The sequence below is a fragment of the Xyrauchen texanus genome, chromosome 28 (assembly GCF_025860055.1).
Source record: "Xyrauchen texanus isolate HMW12.3.18 chromosome 28, RBS_HiC_50CHRs, whole genome shotgun sequence".
NCBI classification, from domain to species: domain Eukaryota; kingdom Metazoa; phylum Chordata; class Actinopteri; order Cypriniformes; family Catostomidae; genus Xyrauchen; species Xyrauchen texanus.
In genome coordinates, this window is record NC_068303.1 from 40030455 (window position 1) to 40048457 (window position 18003).

Below are 18003 nucleotides of genomic sequence, written 5' to 3' on the forward strand. Positions count from 1 at the left end.
TATATATATATATATTATCCTGCACGTGATTAAATGTCAAAAGGGCTTGTGATCCGCGTCACCTGTATCGCGTGAGGAGCAGTATTTTGGCGCGCAGAGTTGTCGTCTATGACGCTGAAGCTGCAGGAGACAGCTCACTTACTTTTTGGAACAGACCCAATTTCGACATGCATAGCCAAGTCTTTACTACAAAAATGTTTGTACATTTGAACCATTATTGCTCAGAAGAAAAGACACAGTTCATTGAACTCTATAGAGGGGGATGTTGTCACACTATCTGAGGTAAGTTATCACAATGTGAACCGTATTATTTAGTTACTAATTTAAGTGATATAAAATTACAAAATTTTAAACACTAACTTGCCTTAACCAAACATATGAAATGTAGCCCGAGAATACAGTTCAACCTTTCTCTTACCATCATAAATTATTGTACCTGTAAATGTAACTTCTTTGGGACTGTAACTGGAAAATACACCGCCAGTTATTTTGACTTAAAATTGATAACGTATGAGTTCAAACTTTTCCTACAAAGGAATGTAGTGGGTTCTGATTCGGGACGCCCCCTGCCCCAGCGCCCTTGAGAGGAGGGTTGTGCCAGAGGACCAAACTTCCTAAAGTCGTTCTTGGAGTTTCTCTTCAGATCGTGAAACTGCTGCTGTTCGAAAGACGCGGATCTGAAGAATGAAAACCCCGTGTATTCTCGCGCTCATTGGAGTGCTGTGGCGATGTTGTGGCGCTCAACAGAGAGGTGAGTGTCATTAATAATCTCGTGTCATTACGCGCTCCTCTGACAAAATTCATTTACTTTTGAATTAAGTGGCTCTGTATGGGCCAATCTCAGGAAGCTGTGCCATTTGTGTGATATGTGTGTCCCTGTGACTTGATGTGTGTGTGTGTGTGTGTGTGTGTGTGTGTGTGTGTGTGTGTGTGTGTGTGGGAGGGGGGGGGGGGTCAACTACATTATACCTTTTGATGTCCTCTGTACAAGTATAAAGCAACATTTGCTATTTCAACGTGCTAACATTTTCTGAAGACGAGATTTACAATAATGCAGAGTAACAAAAATGTCAAAGAGTCAATAAACCATAACAATTTGGGTTTGCCCACAAAGCTGCAGTCTTTTTTATGACAATACATAAAATGTACAGGCCAGTCTCAGAAAATGGTTCCCTTTTTGTGCTATGTGTGACCTCATGAAATAATGTAATTAACGTTAACATTACAAAAGTTATTTAATAGGTAATTGTTTATTCATGTTAGTTCATAATGTATTAACTAAGGTTAATGTACAGTATACAACTTTTAATAGTAATACAATTAATTAGTTAACTGATGTTAACAAATACAACCTTATCGTAAAGTGTTACTATAATAATAATAATTCTGTGTGTGTGTGCATGTGTGTGTGTGTCGGGGTGGGCGGTGTAGGGGGGGGGGGGTGGGTATACTTGTGACTATACTTTAAAAACAGTGTGTACTTTAACGTTTACAGACTGGCCCCATTCATTTCCATTTTAAGTGCTAATGTGTGATTTATTTAAAAGAATAATGAAAATGTTTGATAGTACTACAAGTATATGAATTCCAATTTGCCAAACATACTGTGACAGGGTTGAAATAATGTACAGTAATAAAAAAACAGCTATTGCATTGCTGTTACATATTTAGAATTGGGGTAATATTTTTATATTTTAAGTTTCAGCCATTGAAATACACATTTGTTGACCACCAGTTTGAAAATTGGGGGATGCATCCTCTTATAGTTCCCCAACTTCAAATGGTGATACGGCCCTGGTACACCGCATCTGAGGAGTCAAAATATAATTTCTTGATATTTTAGCTGGAACCTTTTCAAATGAAATGATAATACTGTAATTTTCAGGTACAAAAGACACTCACCCATAGCCAACACATTGAGTAAATTAAATACTTTCTGTTTTACATTCTTTCTGTGTTCTCACAAATTAGCTCTTTTGCAGAGGATGTAATTTACAGTTTGGCTCAGTGGAAATAATGGTCAATATGTTGATAAATGTTATCAGACTATCTCATGGCGTGCCATCTATCCTGACACATGAGGAACGATCTACTTTCAACCTTTTCAACAGAAGTAATCAAAGCTTTCTTCTCTGAGAACACTTGAACAAAATCAATTTGTGAGCGTCAATACAGGGACCATGCAGTGTCCTTTTAATATCAGCCCATATAAATGGTCTGCCAAGATCCATAATATTTCATTTTTGCAGTCTCTGAAATTGTAGAATCTTCCAGAGATGTGGTTGTGTGTGTGTGTGTTTAAATGGCATTTCTTTAGAGTTTAATGAAGCAGTGAAGATTAACCCAGAAAATGCTTGTATTAGCCATCTTTTATCTTGTACACAGCCAGACTTGAGCTTTGTGTGTGTAACAGTGGACTTGTGTGGTGTCCTCTACATTCAAAGACACAGAGGACTTTGTGCCATCAACAGGTGTGTGTATTGTATGTGTGTGCGTGTGGTGGATAAAAATGGATGTTGGAGGTATTTTCGAAAAGGCAGATCACAAATAGAGTTCTCTAGAGTCAGTATTCTCTAGATTCAGTGATTAAAGAAGAGCAAGGGTGTTGCAGATGGTGGTATGAGAAAAGTTTTATTGCAAAGGCCAGCATAGAAGATTACAAGCATATGTTTTGTTTTGGAGGGTGGTCCCCATCTGGGGACACTGGTTAGTACTGCGTAGCCAGACAAGTTTATTCTGGCCAAGAAATGCCCACTTATACAGGAAAAGATTTCCGGATCAATGTGTAATACAATCAATCACAGTTTGTTTTGTGTTTATGTAATGTTTAGGGGTGAGGTTATTTTATATAGGTTATACCAAAAGTAGTGATGCTACTAGCTGAAATAAAGTTTTAGTAGTGTGAGAGTAACAAGCTACATTTTCCAATGAGTAGTGTTGTCAAAAATGCAAAAAAATAAGATTCGAATTGTGACATGCGACGGGAGCGCACACCGTTTTGGCGATTTATGTACGCTACCGTGGCGGTGCTGTCTGAACGGATCAAGATGTGCTTGCCCCGAATCAGTTGGAGACACCCCCGCAGGGCAAGGAGTACAGCCAACAACTCAAGGCAAATGATGTGCCAACGCAGACGGGGCCCCGTCCAGGAGCCAGCGGCTGCGTGCCTGTAGCACATGGTGCCCCAACCCAGTTGAGAGGCGTCTGTGGTGACCATGACACATCTGGACACCTGCTGTAGGGGGACACCTGTCCGCAGAAAACAGAGGTCTGTCCAAGGGTTGAAAGTCTGACAGCAGGAAGGGGTGATTAACACACGGTATGTGCCGCAGCGCCATGCCCATCTCGGGACTCGAGTCTGAAGCCAGTGTTGAAGCGTTCTCATATGCATCGACCGAGTGGCGCGACTGGCTTGAAGCGAGCGAGGCACCAGAGCACTAACTGCGCTCTCAGTCGTGAGGCGCGCTGATATTGAGACTGAGTCAAACTCCAAGCCGGGAAAAGTAATGCTCTGAACCGGAGTGAGCTTGCTTTTTTCTCAGTTTACCTGAAGCCCCAAACGGCTGAGGTGTGCAAGCACCTGGTCCCTGTGGGTGCATAGTAACCCTCGAGAGTGTGCTATGATGAGCCAGTCGTCGAGGTAATCGAGTGTGCGGATGCCCATATCCGTAGAGGGGCAAGGGCTGTCTTTGCGACCTTGGTGAAGACGCGAGTGGACAGGGACGGGCCGATGGGGAGGACCTTGTACTGATACGCCCTGCCGTTGGATGTGAGCCGTATGGAGGGCCGAGGCAGAATGGAGACGTGAAGTTTGCGTCTTTCAGGTCTACCGCTGCGAACCAATCTAATGCAAACGCAGGTTATAATTTGTTTCTGTGTGAGCATTCTGAACGGGAGTTTGTGTAAAGTCCGGTTGAGAACGCGCAGGTCCAAGATTGGCCGCAACCCACCGTGGGTACGATGAAGTAAGGGCTGTAGAGACCATTCTCCATCTTGACTGGAGGGAAAGGCTCTAATGCATCTCTGAGTAGCAGGGTCGTAACCTCTGTACACAAGGTGCTGGCATTTCTGCCACGCATGCAGTGGAGCAATAAAAGGCGAGGCGGGAGCCCGGTGAACTGAATTGCATAGCCGAGTCGTATGGTCCTGGCCAGCCAATGCTATGGGTTGGATAGCGACATCCAAGCTCTGTGCGAGGGGCACTAACGGGACGATAATTTTTGACATACTGGGTGGGGCTTCGCAGCGGAGGGGGGAGCAGGTAATAATGCATCGGGAGGCAGAAGCGCGTCCCGAGGCTTGGGTGCTGAGAAAGACTCAAAGCACTTACCTTGCTCCATGCACCCGGCAGGGGGCAGGTTAGAGACTGAGGAGGAGGTCCTGTAGGGACGTCTTCGGCATGCAGGGCAGAAGCGGCCTGTCCAGTGGCGATGTAGGCTTTGCAGTCAGTGACGACGTTGTCTTACAGGCCTTGGAGGGGAATACCGGGTTACCTCCCACTTGCGATCCACTTGTGTTCTTGGGACACAAGTGGATCGCAACCGCTTTACCCACCTGAGGGATCTCCGTGTATCCGTGGACAGCCCCACCATCCAGGGTAGTGAGAGCGGACGAGCAAGAAGGCTGGTTCAGGGCAGTAAAATAACTCATTGGCTCGTTATGCACTTCCGGGAAGAAAGGTACCGGGGCGTGGCTATGAGCGGTGCCCTGGCCCGAGGAACCGATCAAGTAGCCGTTAGGGGGCAAAGCATAGCGGACATCTGTGCGTCAGGCTCAGACTGGGCGAGCAGACCCAAATCTGCTGGAATGCGCCCTAGATCCAACAGCAGTGCTTATCGCCAGTAGAGGTGAGTGGAACAGTGGTGAACTCAGCTTTGCTGTTGCACAACCGCTTGGCCTCGAAGAAAAAATCTGTCTGACATTCGCTCCCCCGCTCCCCTTTATACCCGTATGTCTGGGGGTGGGGCATGCAAATTCTGTCTGCCAACTTGACATTGGCCTTTTCTCAAGTTCAGAGGTAGGCGAGGCTCTCAGATGAGATCCCTTGTGTCACTACAATGTTGAGTGAGTGAAGGGGAACCACAGTTATACTGCAGTTTGTCTACAGTGAAAGCAAAATGATGCAGCACAAGAACAGCCAATATGCGTTTATGCTGAGGATTTTTGGACCAATGAAATTTCAATGTGGGCAGGGTTACACTGTCACAGAAATAGAAACCAAGTGATCTACAAACTGCTCTGGTATTTCAGAAAAATACCATGGAAGAGCTAGAGTATATAGCTTTACACTTTATCCTCTCATGCCTTGTTAGAACACGCTATTATACCAGTATAAACCAGCATGGACCAACATAGAAATTCATGCTGGTCTAAGCTGGTCTTTTCAACAGGATACTGTATTTCAGGTTATGCTTACTGCCTGGGTAGCTCAGCGAGTATTGACGCTGACTATCACACCTGGAGTCGTGAGTTTGAATCCAGGGTGTGCTGAGTGACTCCAGCCAGGTCTCCTAAGCAACCAAATTGGTCATGTGAGAATAGCATAAAGCCTACACATGTGCTACGTCTCTGCAGTAACAAGCCATGTGAAAAGACTGACGATCTCAGATGCAGGTGCAGCTGAGATTCGACCTCCGCCATCTGGATTGAGGCGAGTCACTACGCCACTACGAGGACCTACAAAGCATTGGGAATTGGACATTCCAAATAAAAATAAAATTATTATACAGGGACCTTCTAACTAGATACATTATGAATTTTCTCATTAATGTTTCAGCATTTTGGTCACATTTAAAAAAAAAAAAAGTCTTTCAATAAATATGTCTTGAAATGGCATATATTATGTTAAATATACAGTATATTTTGTTAAATGTTTATTGTTTACATCCATAATTTGAACTCTTTACATGTATATGTAGAACACATGCTATACCGGTAATGTCTCTTTAGCCGAAGTTCAGTCTCACAAAAGTGTTTCAGTTGAATGCGTATTATCAAGAGTGGATTCACATCTGTGCTATGTGTGATTGAATTTAAATGTTTCTATTTATAAACAGCAACTGACAGTAAAGAGCATATTAATAGAGACATTATTTAATGATAAATGCATTGTGTGGATCTCGTCTTTGGACACACATTACACAGAACAAGTCAAATCAAACTTTTAATCTCAACATGCAGTGAAAGGTTCTCATTTCTGATCTTCTTCACCACTAAACTACTCAATCACTTGAGAGTAAAATCTGAACATTTACCAGCCAGTGGCAAATCAGTGACATTTTCGGTTGCATAATGCATAATTTGGTAACTTATGTAGGGGATTTTCTTGATTGTAGATGGTTGCACACAGAATAAAAGGTTGTTTGTGGGATTCAAGAATGGACATTGTGATTGTTCAAAAGAAAGTCGAGATTTATCATAAAATCTATATTTTACCCTGCCCTAATTTGGAATTTATTTGATATAATGAAGCAAGATGCCTTTTTTGAAAGATTTCAAAAAGCCACTTTTCAAGCAAAACGTTCCATAAAAAAAGTTTGTTACTTTTGAAATGAACAGTTGGGCCACAGATGTGTAGTACCAAGAAAAAGAAACATTATTTATCAAAGGTTAGTTGGACACGTTTTGGACAGCTGTGCATTTCAAGCAGTTAAACCTTTTAGCTCTGAGGTTGTTTTTAAAGATTTCCTGTTTCAGTGGCATACCCAAAATTAAAGGCTCATAACACGAGAAAAAAAAAGTGTTTGGGATTATGTTTAAGAAAACTTTTCAATTTTTGAATGATATAGATTATGATACATTCTGAGACTCTCAGCCTAAGAAACTGCTGAAAAATAATTTCCAATGACGTCATCTGATCCAGGAATGCTAATGTGTTTGTAGCCAGATAGCCTGATGCTGTGCACGCATTGTGCTTCGTGTGGGTTATCTGATGATCTAAAAATTTTCGAAAATTATATGAAAAACGAATGACTCGTCGGCGCTTTATCAGTAGGTTGCACAACACGTGAAGCATTTTTTTTTTTAGCTTTCACTTAAGAAGAGTTGTGCACTTTTTATTTTAATATATCTCTTTACATAAATACTATTTTCCACTTAAAAACTATAATTTCGTTATTTTACTCACTGATGAGCAAAAGGTCGAGGCAGAAATGACCATGTACCTGCAGGAAATGGCCATTGATGGGGAAGAGGACCCGCTGACTTGGTGGAAAACGAACGACAAAAGGTTTCCGTTCATGGCAAGTTTAGCACAGAAATATCTGTGCATATGTGCTACCAGTACTCCATCAGAGCGGGTCTTCAGCACAGCGGGTAGTGTAGTTACTCCAATCCGCAGCTTATTAAAACCAGATAAAGTGAATATGTTGGTATTTCTGGCCAGAAACATCGAAATTTAAACATGGTCTATGGTGAAAGATATTAGACTTCTTTAAGCATTTTTTGCCATCCGTTGCGCAGCTATTCGATTTTGCATATTATTTTTTAAACGTTCATTTGTGTAGTTCATATGACCACTTTACAATATTTCAATAACATAATTTATTTTGTAGCCTGTGCTGAAGTTAAATGTGCTGCTAATTATAAGTGAAATGTTAATGCCGAGTTTGGTCTGAGTGTTGTTCCCGTTTTCTTGTTCTTTATTTGTTGTTCTTCTATGTTTTAATAAATGTGTGTTATTCATATTCACCTTGTTTCTTTCATTTGATTTGACATTATGGATTTATGGCCAAGGAAATTTTTCTTTAAACGTATTAACCAGACAAAAGTTATTTGACGTTCGCTGGTCTGGGTTTATCTTAAACTGCCGCTTCAGTGTATACAAGAGCTATGTGACAATGAGCAAGATTTTCTGAGACACTACAATTACTAATAATTAATTAATAAAGGCTATTTTCTTGTAGCCTACAACATAACATATTTTAATCTAAATGTACAGTGTAAGACATGTAAAAAAAGACAAGAAGCTAACAATGTCAAGATCAATATTTGTGTAGCCTGCCTGACACGGTATTTTCACAGACTAACACGTCACGTCTCTGGCATATACTACAGTATTTAAAATAGCATATATGCATTAGTTATATTCTCAATTTAATTTACAGAGCAATCCCTGCAAAGTTTTTAGGTTAACTATAGAAGAGACTAGGATTAGTAAGTCACACTAGCAAGACTCGCAAAAGGGGGCGTGGCATCACGATGGTGGCTCTACATCGTGATGTTGGTCAGCCATCACGATGGACGATGATATCGTCCATCGGCACAACCCTAGTTCAAGACTGTAGTTAATAACATAATAAGCTTGGATGTGGTGGGCCCATCCAAGCTTAGAGGAAGTTTGTCTGATCTTCTTCTGGACTTGTTCCCCGGCTGTCTTCTAGTTTTACTGGTCCTTTTTTTTTTTAGCAGAGAAACATCTCATCTGTGGCTATTATGCACGGCCCGGAGTCAAGCTTTGTCACTGTAATACCTCTGTCAGAAAAAAAGAGAAAAGAAAAAGATTTCAGAATGCTTAGAGGAGAAAATCAATATCTAATTCCACAACCACACCACTGAATAGCCTAGTCCGATCAGTTCTGACTTTATCCCACTCACCGCTGATGAACAGATGCAAAAACTACACTCTGATGGATTGTTTTCAATGTCGCCGATGGATTGATGTTGAGCTTCTTGGACAAAACATGAATGTCCTCGAGAAAAAGAGAGAGATTTACTTTATGTGCCTTTTTTGGGGCAACATAGTGTTGAAGTGTGCCGGTTGTTCTGTGCAGCATGTTAAAGGGATATCACAGGTTGAATACAATCAACAGCATCTGAAACATTGTTGATTACCTCAAAAATATTTAAAACTCTTTCCTCATTTACTTGAAACTAAAAGCAAAAATGGCGATTACTGTGAAGCACTTACGATGGAAGTGAACGGAGCCAATCCGTAAACATTGTGTATACATGTGTTGGCTATAAATCAAGCATGCATGAGATGAGAACAAGATTTTCAGTGAATAACAAATTACACACAAAGCTATCATATGGTTTCAGAAGACTTGGAATACAGCCCAAAAGCCACATGGACTACTTTTATGGTGTTTTTGTCCCTTTTGGAGCTCCACATTATTTGACACTGTTACTTTCATTGTATGAAAAAGAGCAGAATAAACAAACTCATTCTCTTTTTGTGTAACATGGAAGAAAGAAAGTCATACAAGTTTGGAATGACATTAGGGTGATAATGCTTGCTTTGCACTGTTCAAAGTGAAAGGCACCCTTCAAAGCACCCTTTGCTGAGGAAAATATTGGATAAACTACATAATTTGAATTCAGAGTGGCAAGCTAAAAAGGATTAGCTACATAACACAAATACAAAGGTTTTCTTCACAGTTAGAGTTACAGAATGAAGCTAGAGGTCTTCACTTTTGACCTCTGCCTCACACAGGCGCTGCAGTATAGACATATACTGTATGGACTGACGCACGCACGCACGCACGCACACACACATACACACACACACTCCATGCAGCTGTATGGGAATGTTTTCATAGGTGGCTTGTTGAACTTAACGATTCATGAAACCTCCAGGAAGCCTCTTCTCTGCCCATGCTTGTGTTTTTCTCTCTTTTCAGCCTTTTGAATCGTCCTGTCTGTTTCTAACCCTTCCCTGCATGTTTCCTTGTATCTCTCTCTCTCTCTCTCTCTCTCACTCTCACTATGCCTTTCCACCTCTATCTTTGATGATGTATCCAATTTCTTTGCCTCTTTTCAATAAAGAGTTGTAAGCCTTGAACCAAACCAACCAGCTCCGAGATGAATCACAACATTACAAACATTACTTTTAAGCAAAAATGCTCTAAGGTATGTGTACTTGAATTCTTTTAAGAGGGAATTAAATAATTCCATTAAGTATTGTGAATGAAATACTCAAATAAAAAATGACAAAAATGTAGTTGCTGATAATAAGTATAATAAAATATAGATTTTAAGTTTATTTTAAAATAATAAAATTAGGGCTATGCATCGATTACTTTTTCAAACTATTAAAAAAGTTTAAAAAAAGTTTAAAAAGCTACTTTATTGCACAGCTTTCTGTGATTAATCGTGATTAATCATATTAGGTGTGATTAGAGCCGTCACGATTACAAAATTGTGACTGACAATTAACTATGATAGAAATAATTTTGATGAACAATTTAATGGTCAACTACAGTGTAAGCCTATATTGAAAAAGCCTTTGATTTCTTTAAGGTTTTGAAAACGGTTAAAATATTGCATAATGCATGGATGACACGACCAGTAATTTAAATATACAAATTTTCAGCTACAAATATTAAAAATATCTATCTTTTTGGTCAACTTTAGTCTTGGTTCAGTTACATTCACACTGTTTGTTTGGGACCCAGCCAACTATTATATTCTTACAGTATATTCATCTTTACACGTTTCCCAGGAGCTGGTCTGAGAGCGGTTCACTTACACTGAGGCGATCTGAGATCATTTGAGTTTATAATGCTCTACTGTACTGGGAATTAAGACATAAAATGCATTTCATCTGCATAAGTTATGTGTGCATATAACGAGACCCACAGGAAGTGGGGAATTTCCGATGCCACAGTAATTGTGTTCATTTATTTTACTGCACTAAACAGTCCACATTAGTTGCAGAAACAAATGCGTTGTGTATCTCAGGCCTAAGTTAATTTCATACAAATTAGGGCTGTCAATCAGTTACAAATTTTAACTGATGTTTAACATACATGGTATGCAGATTAATTAATCGATTTAATTGCAATCAATCGTATACATACATATTTGCTGAGAAAGCCCCTCAAATAGCAATAATTCAATATATAGTAATTAAATAATTATAAATAGTTCAGTTTAAATTATAAATAAAAAACTATTTATACAAGTAAAGCATTAAAAAATACAATACATAAAGTGGCTTTAGAATGCAATATTTTTGAACATTAGACAATTATTAGCCTACAGTTCACAGCAATCCATTTTGCAACTGAATTCGTTAATCAGTCCAAGATTTATTATAAGGGCTTGTTTAAGGACACGTCAATGCCTGCTTCAGACGGACGCTTTTGGAGCATCTCAATCGCGTCACATCATAAACACATCTTGAGATCCCTACTTATTTGTGCTCCATCAAGCTGTGTTTGAATGCATGAATGTGTTCTCATCAGAGCCCATCTGAACAATCCTTTAAAAGTGAACTATGTGTGGAGTTTACAACGGTAAAATTGCTGTTTTATAAGGGAAGTTACAGATGATTTTGCGACAGGTAGGTGTCAGTTTGCGGCTCTCCCCATTCATTTGTAAGGTATCAGCATATGGTGAGTGACTGTCTTAACATGCTAGTTGACGGTTACGCTCCCTCCTATGGCAAAAGCACAAAGGTTGTAGAAAATCGGTATAGAAGGTCTCTGGTTCTCAACTTGTGATGTCTGCTTTCGGTAAGAGTGGTTTGTTCTTTGTCTGTTTGAGCTGTGCGTATACAGTGAGTTTTTCTTACTGCCCCTGGAGAAAACAGGTGGTACTACAAGCTTGAATTGCTCAGATAGAAGGAATATTCCTTATTATGGTATTATGTCTCCGTGGACATGATAAATTGCGTTCATTTTAAGCACATTATTTTTATCCCACTGAAATTGACAGATCTAATACAAATATATGCGTTGTTTGAGAGTTTAAAGAGATTCAATAGATTCAAATAACAATCACAAAGCTTCATGGGAGTGGGTGGTTGCTGAAGAGCTCTTTGGCATGGTTCCTATGTCCATGGTAACAGCTACTTCTCTGATTGGTGGATATTCCTTCAGGTTTGTGGGTAACGTAGTTCTTCACTGTGAATTCAGGACAGCATTTTTTGTTGAAAGTTGAAACACACTAAGAGGAGGAACATGTAGAGATCTCTTCTGTGATTCTGTGACTCCAACGGGAAAGGAGGGCTACATTGTTTTTTATGTGTAAGTACAGTATATTGCAAGTATGTGCATATACACGCAAAACAAAAAATACTTCCACTATTGTCAGTTTTACTCAATCCTCCCATATTAATATTACTCAAAACATTATATAAACAATGGAACTTAAATTAACTGTTGATTGAACTAAAAAAAATTAACTATTATTTCTATATCTGTACTATACAGTTTTACTATTTGTGCTAAAAAATAAATTGTTTTATGTGTTTTTGTGCATGATAAGTATAAAGGGAGAGATTGTTTGTTATGTTGAGATTTAGAAGAATTTCTGTTAATGTTGAACTATAATGGTGAAAAGTGGAGTTGAGCCTAGGTTGAGGACCAATACATTTTTAAGTATTCTTGATTTTGCTTTATTCATTGAGCAATTGCTGTGCTAACCATAGCATAGTGACCAAGTTGAATTTGGTAGTGCTTCCCACCAGCTTGAACTTTGCATGCTATCATTTCCTGTCACTATCTAACACATCACTAAAATATTAATTTTTACATATTACATTTTGTTGAGTTTTCTTGATTCAGGAATTTCTCTACATTGAAGTATTTAAGTCAAAATTACAAAGTAATTTTGGTTTAATAAAACTCATTTCAAACATGTGGAACCACGTCCATGACAGAACCAAGTTCAGCCTAAGAGTTATTTATTTCAGTGTATTGCAATCAGATACATGAATAAAAGTCAGCACAGGAGAGTGTGTCCCTGAACTCTGTATGCAGAGCATAGTTACAGCACCACTCCTGTTCTATAAGGCAGTCTGCCACAGCCGACAGTGTGTGTGTGTGTGTGTGTGTGTGTGTGTGTCAAACACCCATCATTACACTCTATTTCATTTTTCAGAAAATGTGATTGAATTCATAATGCTTCAGAAGATATATGAGACAGAAGTCATGCCGTTAGCCGAGAAGAGAAAATGCTTATTATATTTGGGTTATGTACTTTGCCACACATTACCAATGTAATGTGGGCGCGCCACATCGAGACCTACGACAAAGCAAATGTGAAGAGATGCTGAGGTATGAAATATGAAAGCCGTCTGCTCTCGGCTGAATGTGTGTTTTTCTCTCATAGCATGCTGTGCCATTTATCAGAGATGATACACTGCAATGGAAAAGTCATGTGACATAGGGGATTTTTTGATTGGTCCATGCATTATATTTTGGCATTTCTAGGGTCATTGACCAGCAAGACAGGAAGTGGACAGCAAGTGGGAGATCGGGCCCATCATTTTTTTTTATTTCACTGGGTCTGTGGCTGCCTACCTAGACAGTATTTTAAGGGTACCATAGACACACTCCCAACCAATAAGGCTGTTCCAAAAACCTGTCTGTGTTCACCATGTTCCTGACAGGCTTGGCTTCAGATTTTCATTTTGAAAACAATACATCCAAAATAATGCCCACATTTTGTCTGAAACTTAAGTTACTCGATATGAACCATATATCACACTCGCAAGCTTTCTGTTGTTTATTTGATATTACTTACATGTGCTGAAAAGAATGGATTGAAAATAATTTAATCTAAATATAAAATGCACTATTTCACCTAACAGTTGTGTGTGATGTATCAAGAGTATGCAAGTCGCTAGTTTGATAACATGCTAACGTCAAGGGCTATTAATTAGGGCTGTCAATTTAATGTGCTAATTAAGTGTGGTAAATTATATAAAATGAATGCTTTAAAAAGTAAAGCAATTAATAATGCCTCCTGACCGTACATACATTTTAAAATGATGTATTTTCCAACCATCAGAACAATTCAAGCTTGAAGCACAGTACATGTAACTTTGTGTTTTTACGAGGCAGGGGCAGACAGCGTGCCTCAACAAACCTTAGAGGCAGTGCATTGTCCTACTACAATAATAACATTATTGCTTTATTTAGACTGAAACAGTTGTCTTTAGAAGCTCCATTACAGGACATTTAGACGTTAAATCAGGGGTTCCCAAACTTTTTTGTCAGCCGAACCCCTTTGACCTAAATTATTTCTTAAAAGTAATGTTAACCTTTTGCAATATAATTAATGTTACATCTTTGCACTTTATTTTCCATATTATTGTTATATTTGAATGAACCTTTATTACATCTATTTTTCTTTTCTTATAACATTTATGTTTCATTTAATTTAATTCGCCATTGCCATTTCTCCCAATCAAAGATTGCACTACATTCCCACTACATTGCACCACGTTCGCAGTGCGCATTCGGCTATCCTTATGAGGACTCTCCATAGACATAATGATTTTTAAACTGTACGAATTATATATTCACTATATATATTCTGTACCAACTAATTATTAACAAAAACCTTTTTTTACATTTTCAAAAAGAAAACATCCTTTTGTATGTTTTTTTTAAGTGATTTCAATTGTGGTGACACTAGAAATGTCCTAATAAACCACATTTATAGAATAATACCCTTGTAATTACCAGTTTGTAAACTAAAAAATGTCCTCATAAACCTCTACTCTCATGAGCTCCCTAGAGTTCCCTATTTTTCATTGCTTACACCTCACACATACAGTATGACCTCTCAGTGGCTGATACACAATCACATTGTGTGCTGTATCAATTATTAGAGTTAGTGTTGTTCCTTTTAAGTAAATTTAGTCACTTAACCTTGCTGGTTGAGTCAAGGCCCTCTGCGACATTGGCTATATTTGCTTTGGCTGCTCTTGTAAAACATTTATGCATTATTGCATCATTTGATCTGATGAGCTACTTTTGTTTGGAAGGGCTTTTAGGCAAAACATTGCATCCATAGACCTGCCTGACCGAGATGGAATATCAATGTTCTGGGGTCTTCATAGCGAATGACTTTGTGTTGTGCTAAATGGATTCTGTTATTGTTCAGGGAAGATGTGGGCTTTAATGTCCTGTTTTCTGCTTTCAAGAGGGAGGCAGCTCTCTTTCACTATTCTACTGTATTTAATTATCTAGCTATACATTTTTCCAGTGCTTTCCTAGCCAATATTAATCCCTAAATGATGCATATGTGTGTGTTACTCAGTGTAGAGAAATCTTATTATTCAAGCTGAAATACTCATTGTATTGCTTTGATTAGTGAAGGTTAAGGACATTTTAGAATGCTACAAATGTCACATATCACAGAATTATATCTTATTTGGAGTCACCACTATTGAACAGATTTATTCTCCCTTTTTCGGGTAAATTATTTTAATATTACTTTATGAATAGTGTCCAAAACCTTAAATGCAAATGTGAAATAGAGTATTAACCCGTCGAAACCTAATTTGTTTTTCTAATATATATATATATATATATATATATATATATATATATATATATATAAAATATGACATCCCTGCTCTAAATCCTACACCTAAACCTAACCGCTAGTGTTATGAAAGCAAATGTGAGATGAAAAACACAATCACATAATTTTGTTATGTTTCTATGACACTTTGGGCTCACGTGCCAACTCACTCATACCCCAGTCCTTTACATCACAAGTGCAACACTATTAGTTGAGCTACCGCACAATTTTATCACACTTGAACAAGCTTGTAAATGTATTTGGTTATGCAAGGCAAACATTAAAATGTACCACTTTTCAAATTATGCACTATAATCAAAGTGCTCAGATGTCATAAGATATCATTGTGTTAGGAACAGGTGAAAAATAAGCATTTATGAACTGATAATCTTCTGTTTTACTCATGATTGTGTGAAAGTGAATAATAGTCGTTGTTGCTGTAGCACCTTTAGTGTTCATTTCACCATGAAACTGCATGATATGTAGAACAAAGTATTTCAAACTCATTTGCAAAAAATGTGGTATGGTAATGTGATTCTGTGAGACCAGGTTGCAAAGAAAATGTCATTATCCTTTGTTGTCGCCAAGCTTTGTAATGGCTCTATTTTGTTGTTGATGACAAAGTATTTAATCATTTGTATTGATTCACTTAAACATGTTGCTCTCACAACATGTTGAAGAACAAAGAAAGTGCTTCAAGGACAGTGGCTATAATAATATGGCATATCAAACAGAAATATGTGCTTAACTTTTAAGCCTGATGCAATTGTTGTTGTTTTTACATCGTTACAGTCAAGTCATAGCTTTAATAAAATTCATAGATCATCCTATCAGAATTTGATAGAGCCCCTTAGAGGACAGGGAAGAAATTCACAATACATAAACCATGATTTTACAACAGTAATATTATAGTAACCATGTTTCTTTGTTTTGCTTTTTTTGGTGATGACTGTAGTTACCATGGTTAATTTTGAGGATACTATGATTTTACTACAAATACCATGGTTAAACTATGGTTAATGTAGTAAAACCATAAAGTAAACTAAAGTAGTTTCCACAAAATTATCATTTTTATTACCATAGTTTTTGTTGTATTATTACTATGGTTTTAATATGAATCTCTTGGTTAACATATGTTTACTGTAATTAATCATGGTAATTTTTGTGGTTATGGTTTTAATACAAATAACATAGTTGAAGTATAATTACTATAGTAAAACCATGGTAAATTTAGTTGTAATATAGTTTTACTACAAACACCATAGTTCAACTATGTAGCAAAACCATGGCAAATTTGTGGCGACAAAACCCAAAATAATTTCCAGGGAAAGCAAAACTATTTCAGAAAATAATTCCCGTCCTGTCCTCTAAGGGTTTCAATAGAATTTACAGTCGGAACAATACGTTTTATAATGAAACCAACACCAATGGTACACTCTGGTAGCATCTATTTCACAGCAAAAAGAAAAGAAAAGAAAAAAGAAAACTAGGGGAAAATTATTATTGCATTGGCTGGCTTGATTTATAGCTATTAAGTGGTCTCTTGCCTTATATTTCAGCACACGGTGACCACGGCTGTCAAGGGTGAATTACATACCCAACCTGCATTTACACATACAGCCTGTCCAGAGAGTCAGCAGTTTGAGAGGCGTGTGCTACCTGCTTTTAGTTTGTTTCAGGGGAAATCACTGTCTATGCAACAAGCTTTTAACATATCGCCAGCAAACTAGCACCTCATGGCTTTATTCATGTCTTTGCTGCCCTGTCAATAGTGGAGCAGCTGCAGTAATATTGTGGGGAAAAAATATATTTTTTGTTGTCAAAGTTGTTCATGAATTAATGCAATGGTGCTTTGCGTTTAACACCATGCAACTGTTCATATATTAAATCTTGTTTCTACAATGGCCTTCATTTGCCAACTGTTATTTGGTGTTTAGTCTGTAATTGTGTCTTTCAGCATATTTAACTTTATTCCTAAAAATTAAGTAAACCAAAACTCACCTCATGAAGGTTTCCAGGATAAATGTCCATTAACTTACAAAGAATATTGAACTATGTTACAACCTTTTACAGGTGTTGACAATAACAACTATTACCTACACTTTAGAACTGTGACACCACTATCCACAATATTCTCAGCGAGTCCACTGTATTTCACAAAGTTGGCAGAATTTCCGGTTGGCTAGTGAAAGTGCAATTGGAAGGCGTTTTTTGTGTAGCCGGCCACTGCTTGCTTGCATGTCATGAGGTTCGATTCTTGCTTTTTAAATGTTGTTAGATGTCTTAAACAATGTGTGCAGTTAATGGTTATCCTAATAATCAAACGAAGCAACATTTTTGTTTAAAATAGCTATGTTATGATCAGAAACCACTTACAAAGCACAGCGCTCCTGTTCCAGATGCTGCTTCTTCCATTGGCTGCCTACAGAAGGATTGACTTAGGAACATCTGTTTGAAAAAGATTGGAATAATTTGTGTGTGCTCTTTTCACTTTATTGGCAAGAAGTCAACAGGGGGGATTATTTATATTATCCACCATTACAGTGTGGCTATGATAGACATGCAGAAATGGAGCGCAATGAATTACATATAAACGATTAGCATTATTGTGCTAACAGGTGTGTGTACATGTACTGAAATTGCATTAGAAATTTTTAGAGTTTGTACATTTCTATTTAGCATCTTTTTTGTTAATGCTTCACATGTTTTGAAATGCCATTATTATTTGAGTATAAACAGTCT

The 18003-nt window shown here is 38.1% G+C and overlaps 1 protein-coding gene across 4 annotated transcripts in view; it reads left to right on the forward strand.

Annotated features, from left to right (window-relative positions):
- Positions 1-564: 564 nt before the first annotated feature.
- The window catches only part of lama2 (laminin, alpha 2), a 385152-nt gene continuing 367713 nt past the window's right edge, over positions 565-18003 (forward strand). Inside the window, exon 1 of one of the 4 annotated variants that reach the window (XM_052095596.1) lies at positions 565-751. In XM_052095596.1, the coding sequence (XP_051951556.1) occupies positions 685-751 (67 nt within the window). In that variant the 5' untranslated portion in view covers positions 565-684. The remainder of the gene's footprint in view (positions 752-18003) is intronic. The other 3 variants (XM_052095599.1, XM_052095597.1, XM_052095598.1) reach the window with 3 other exon arrangements.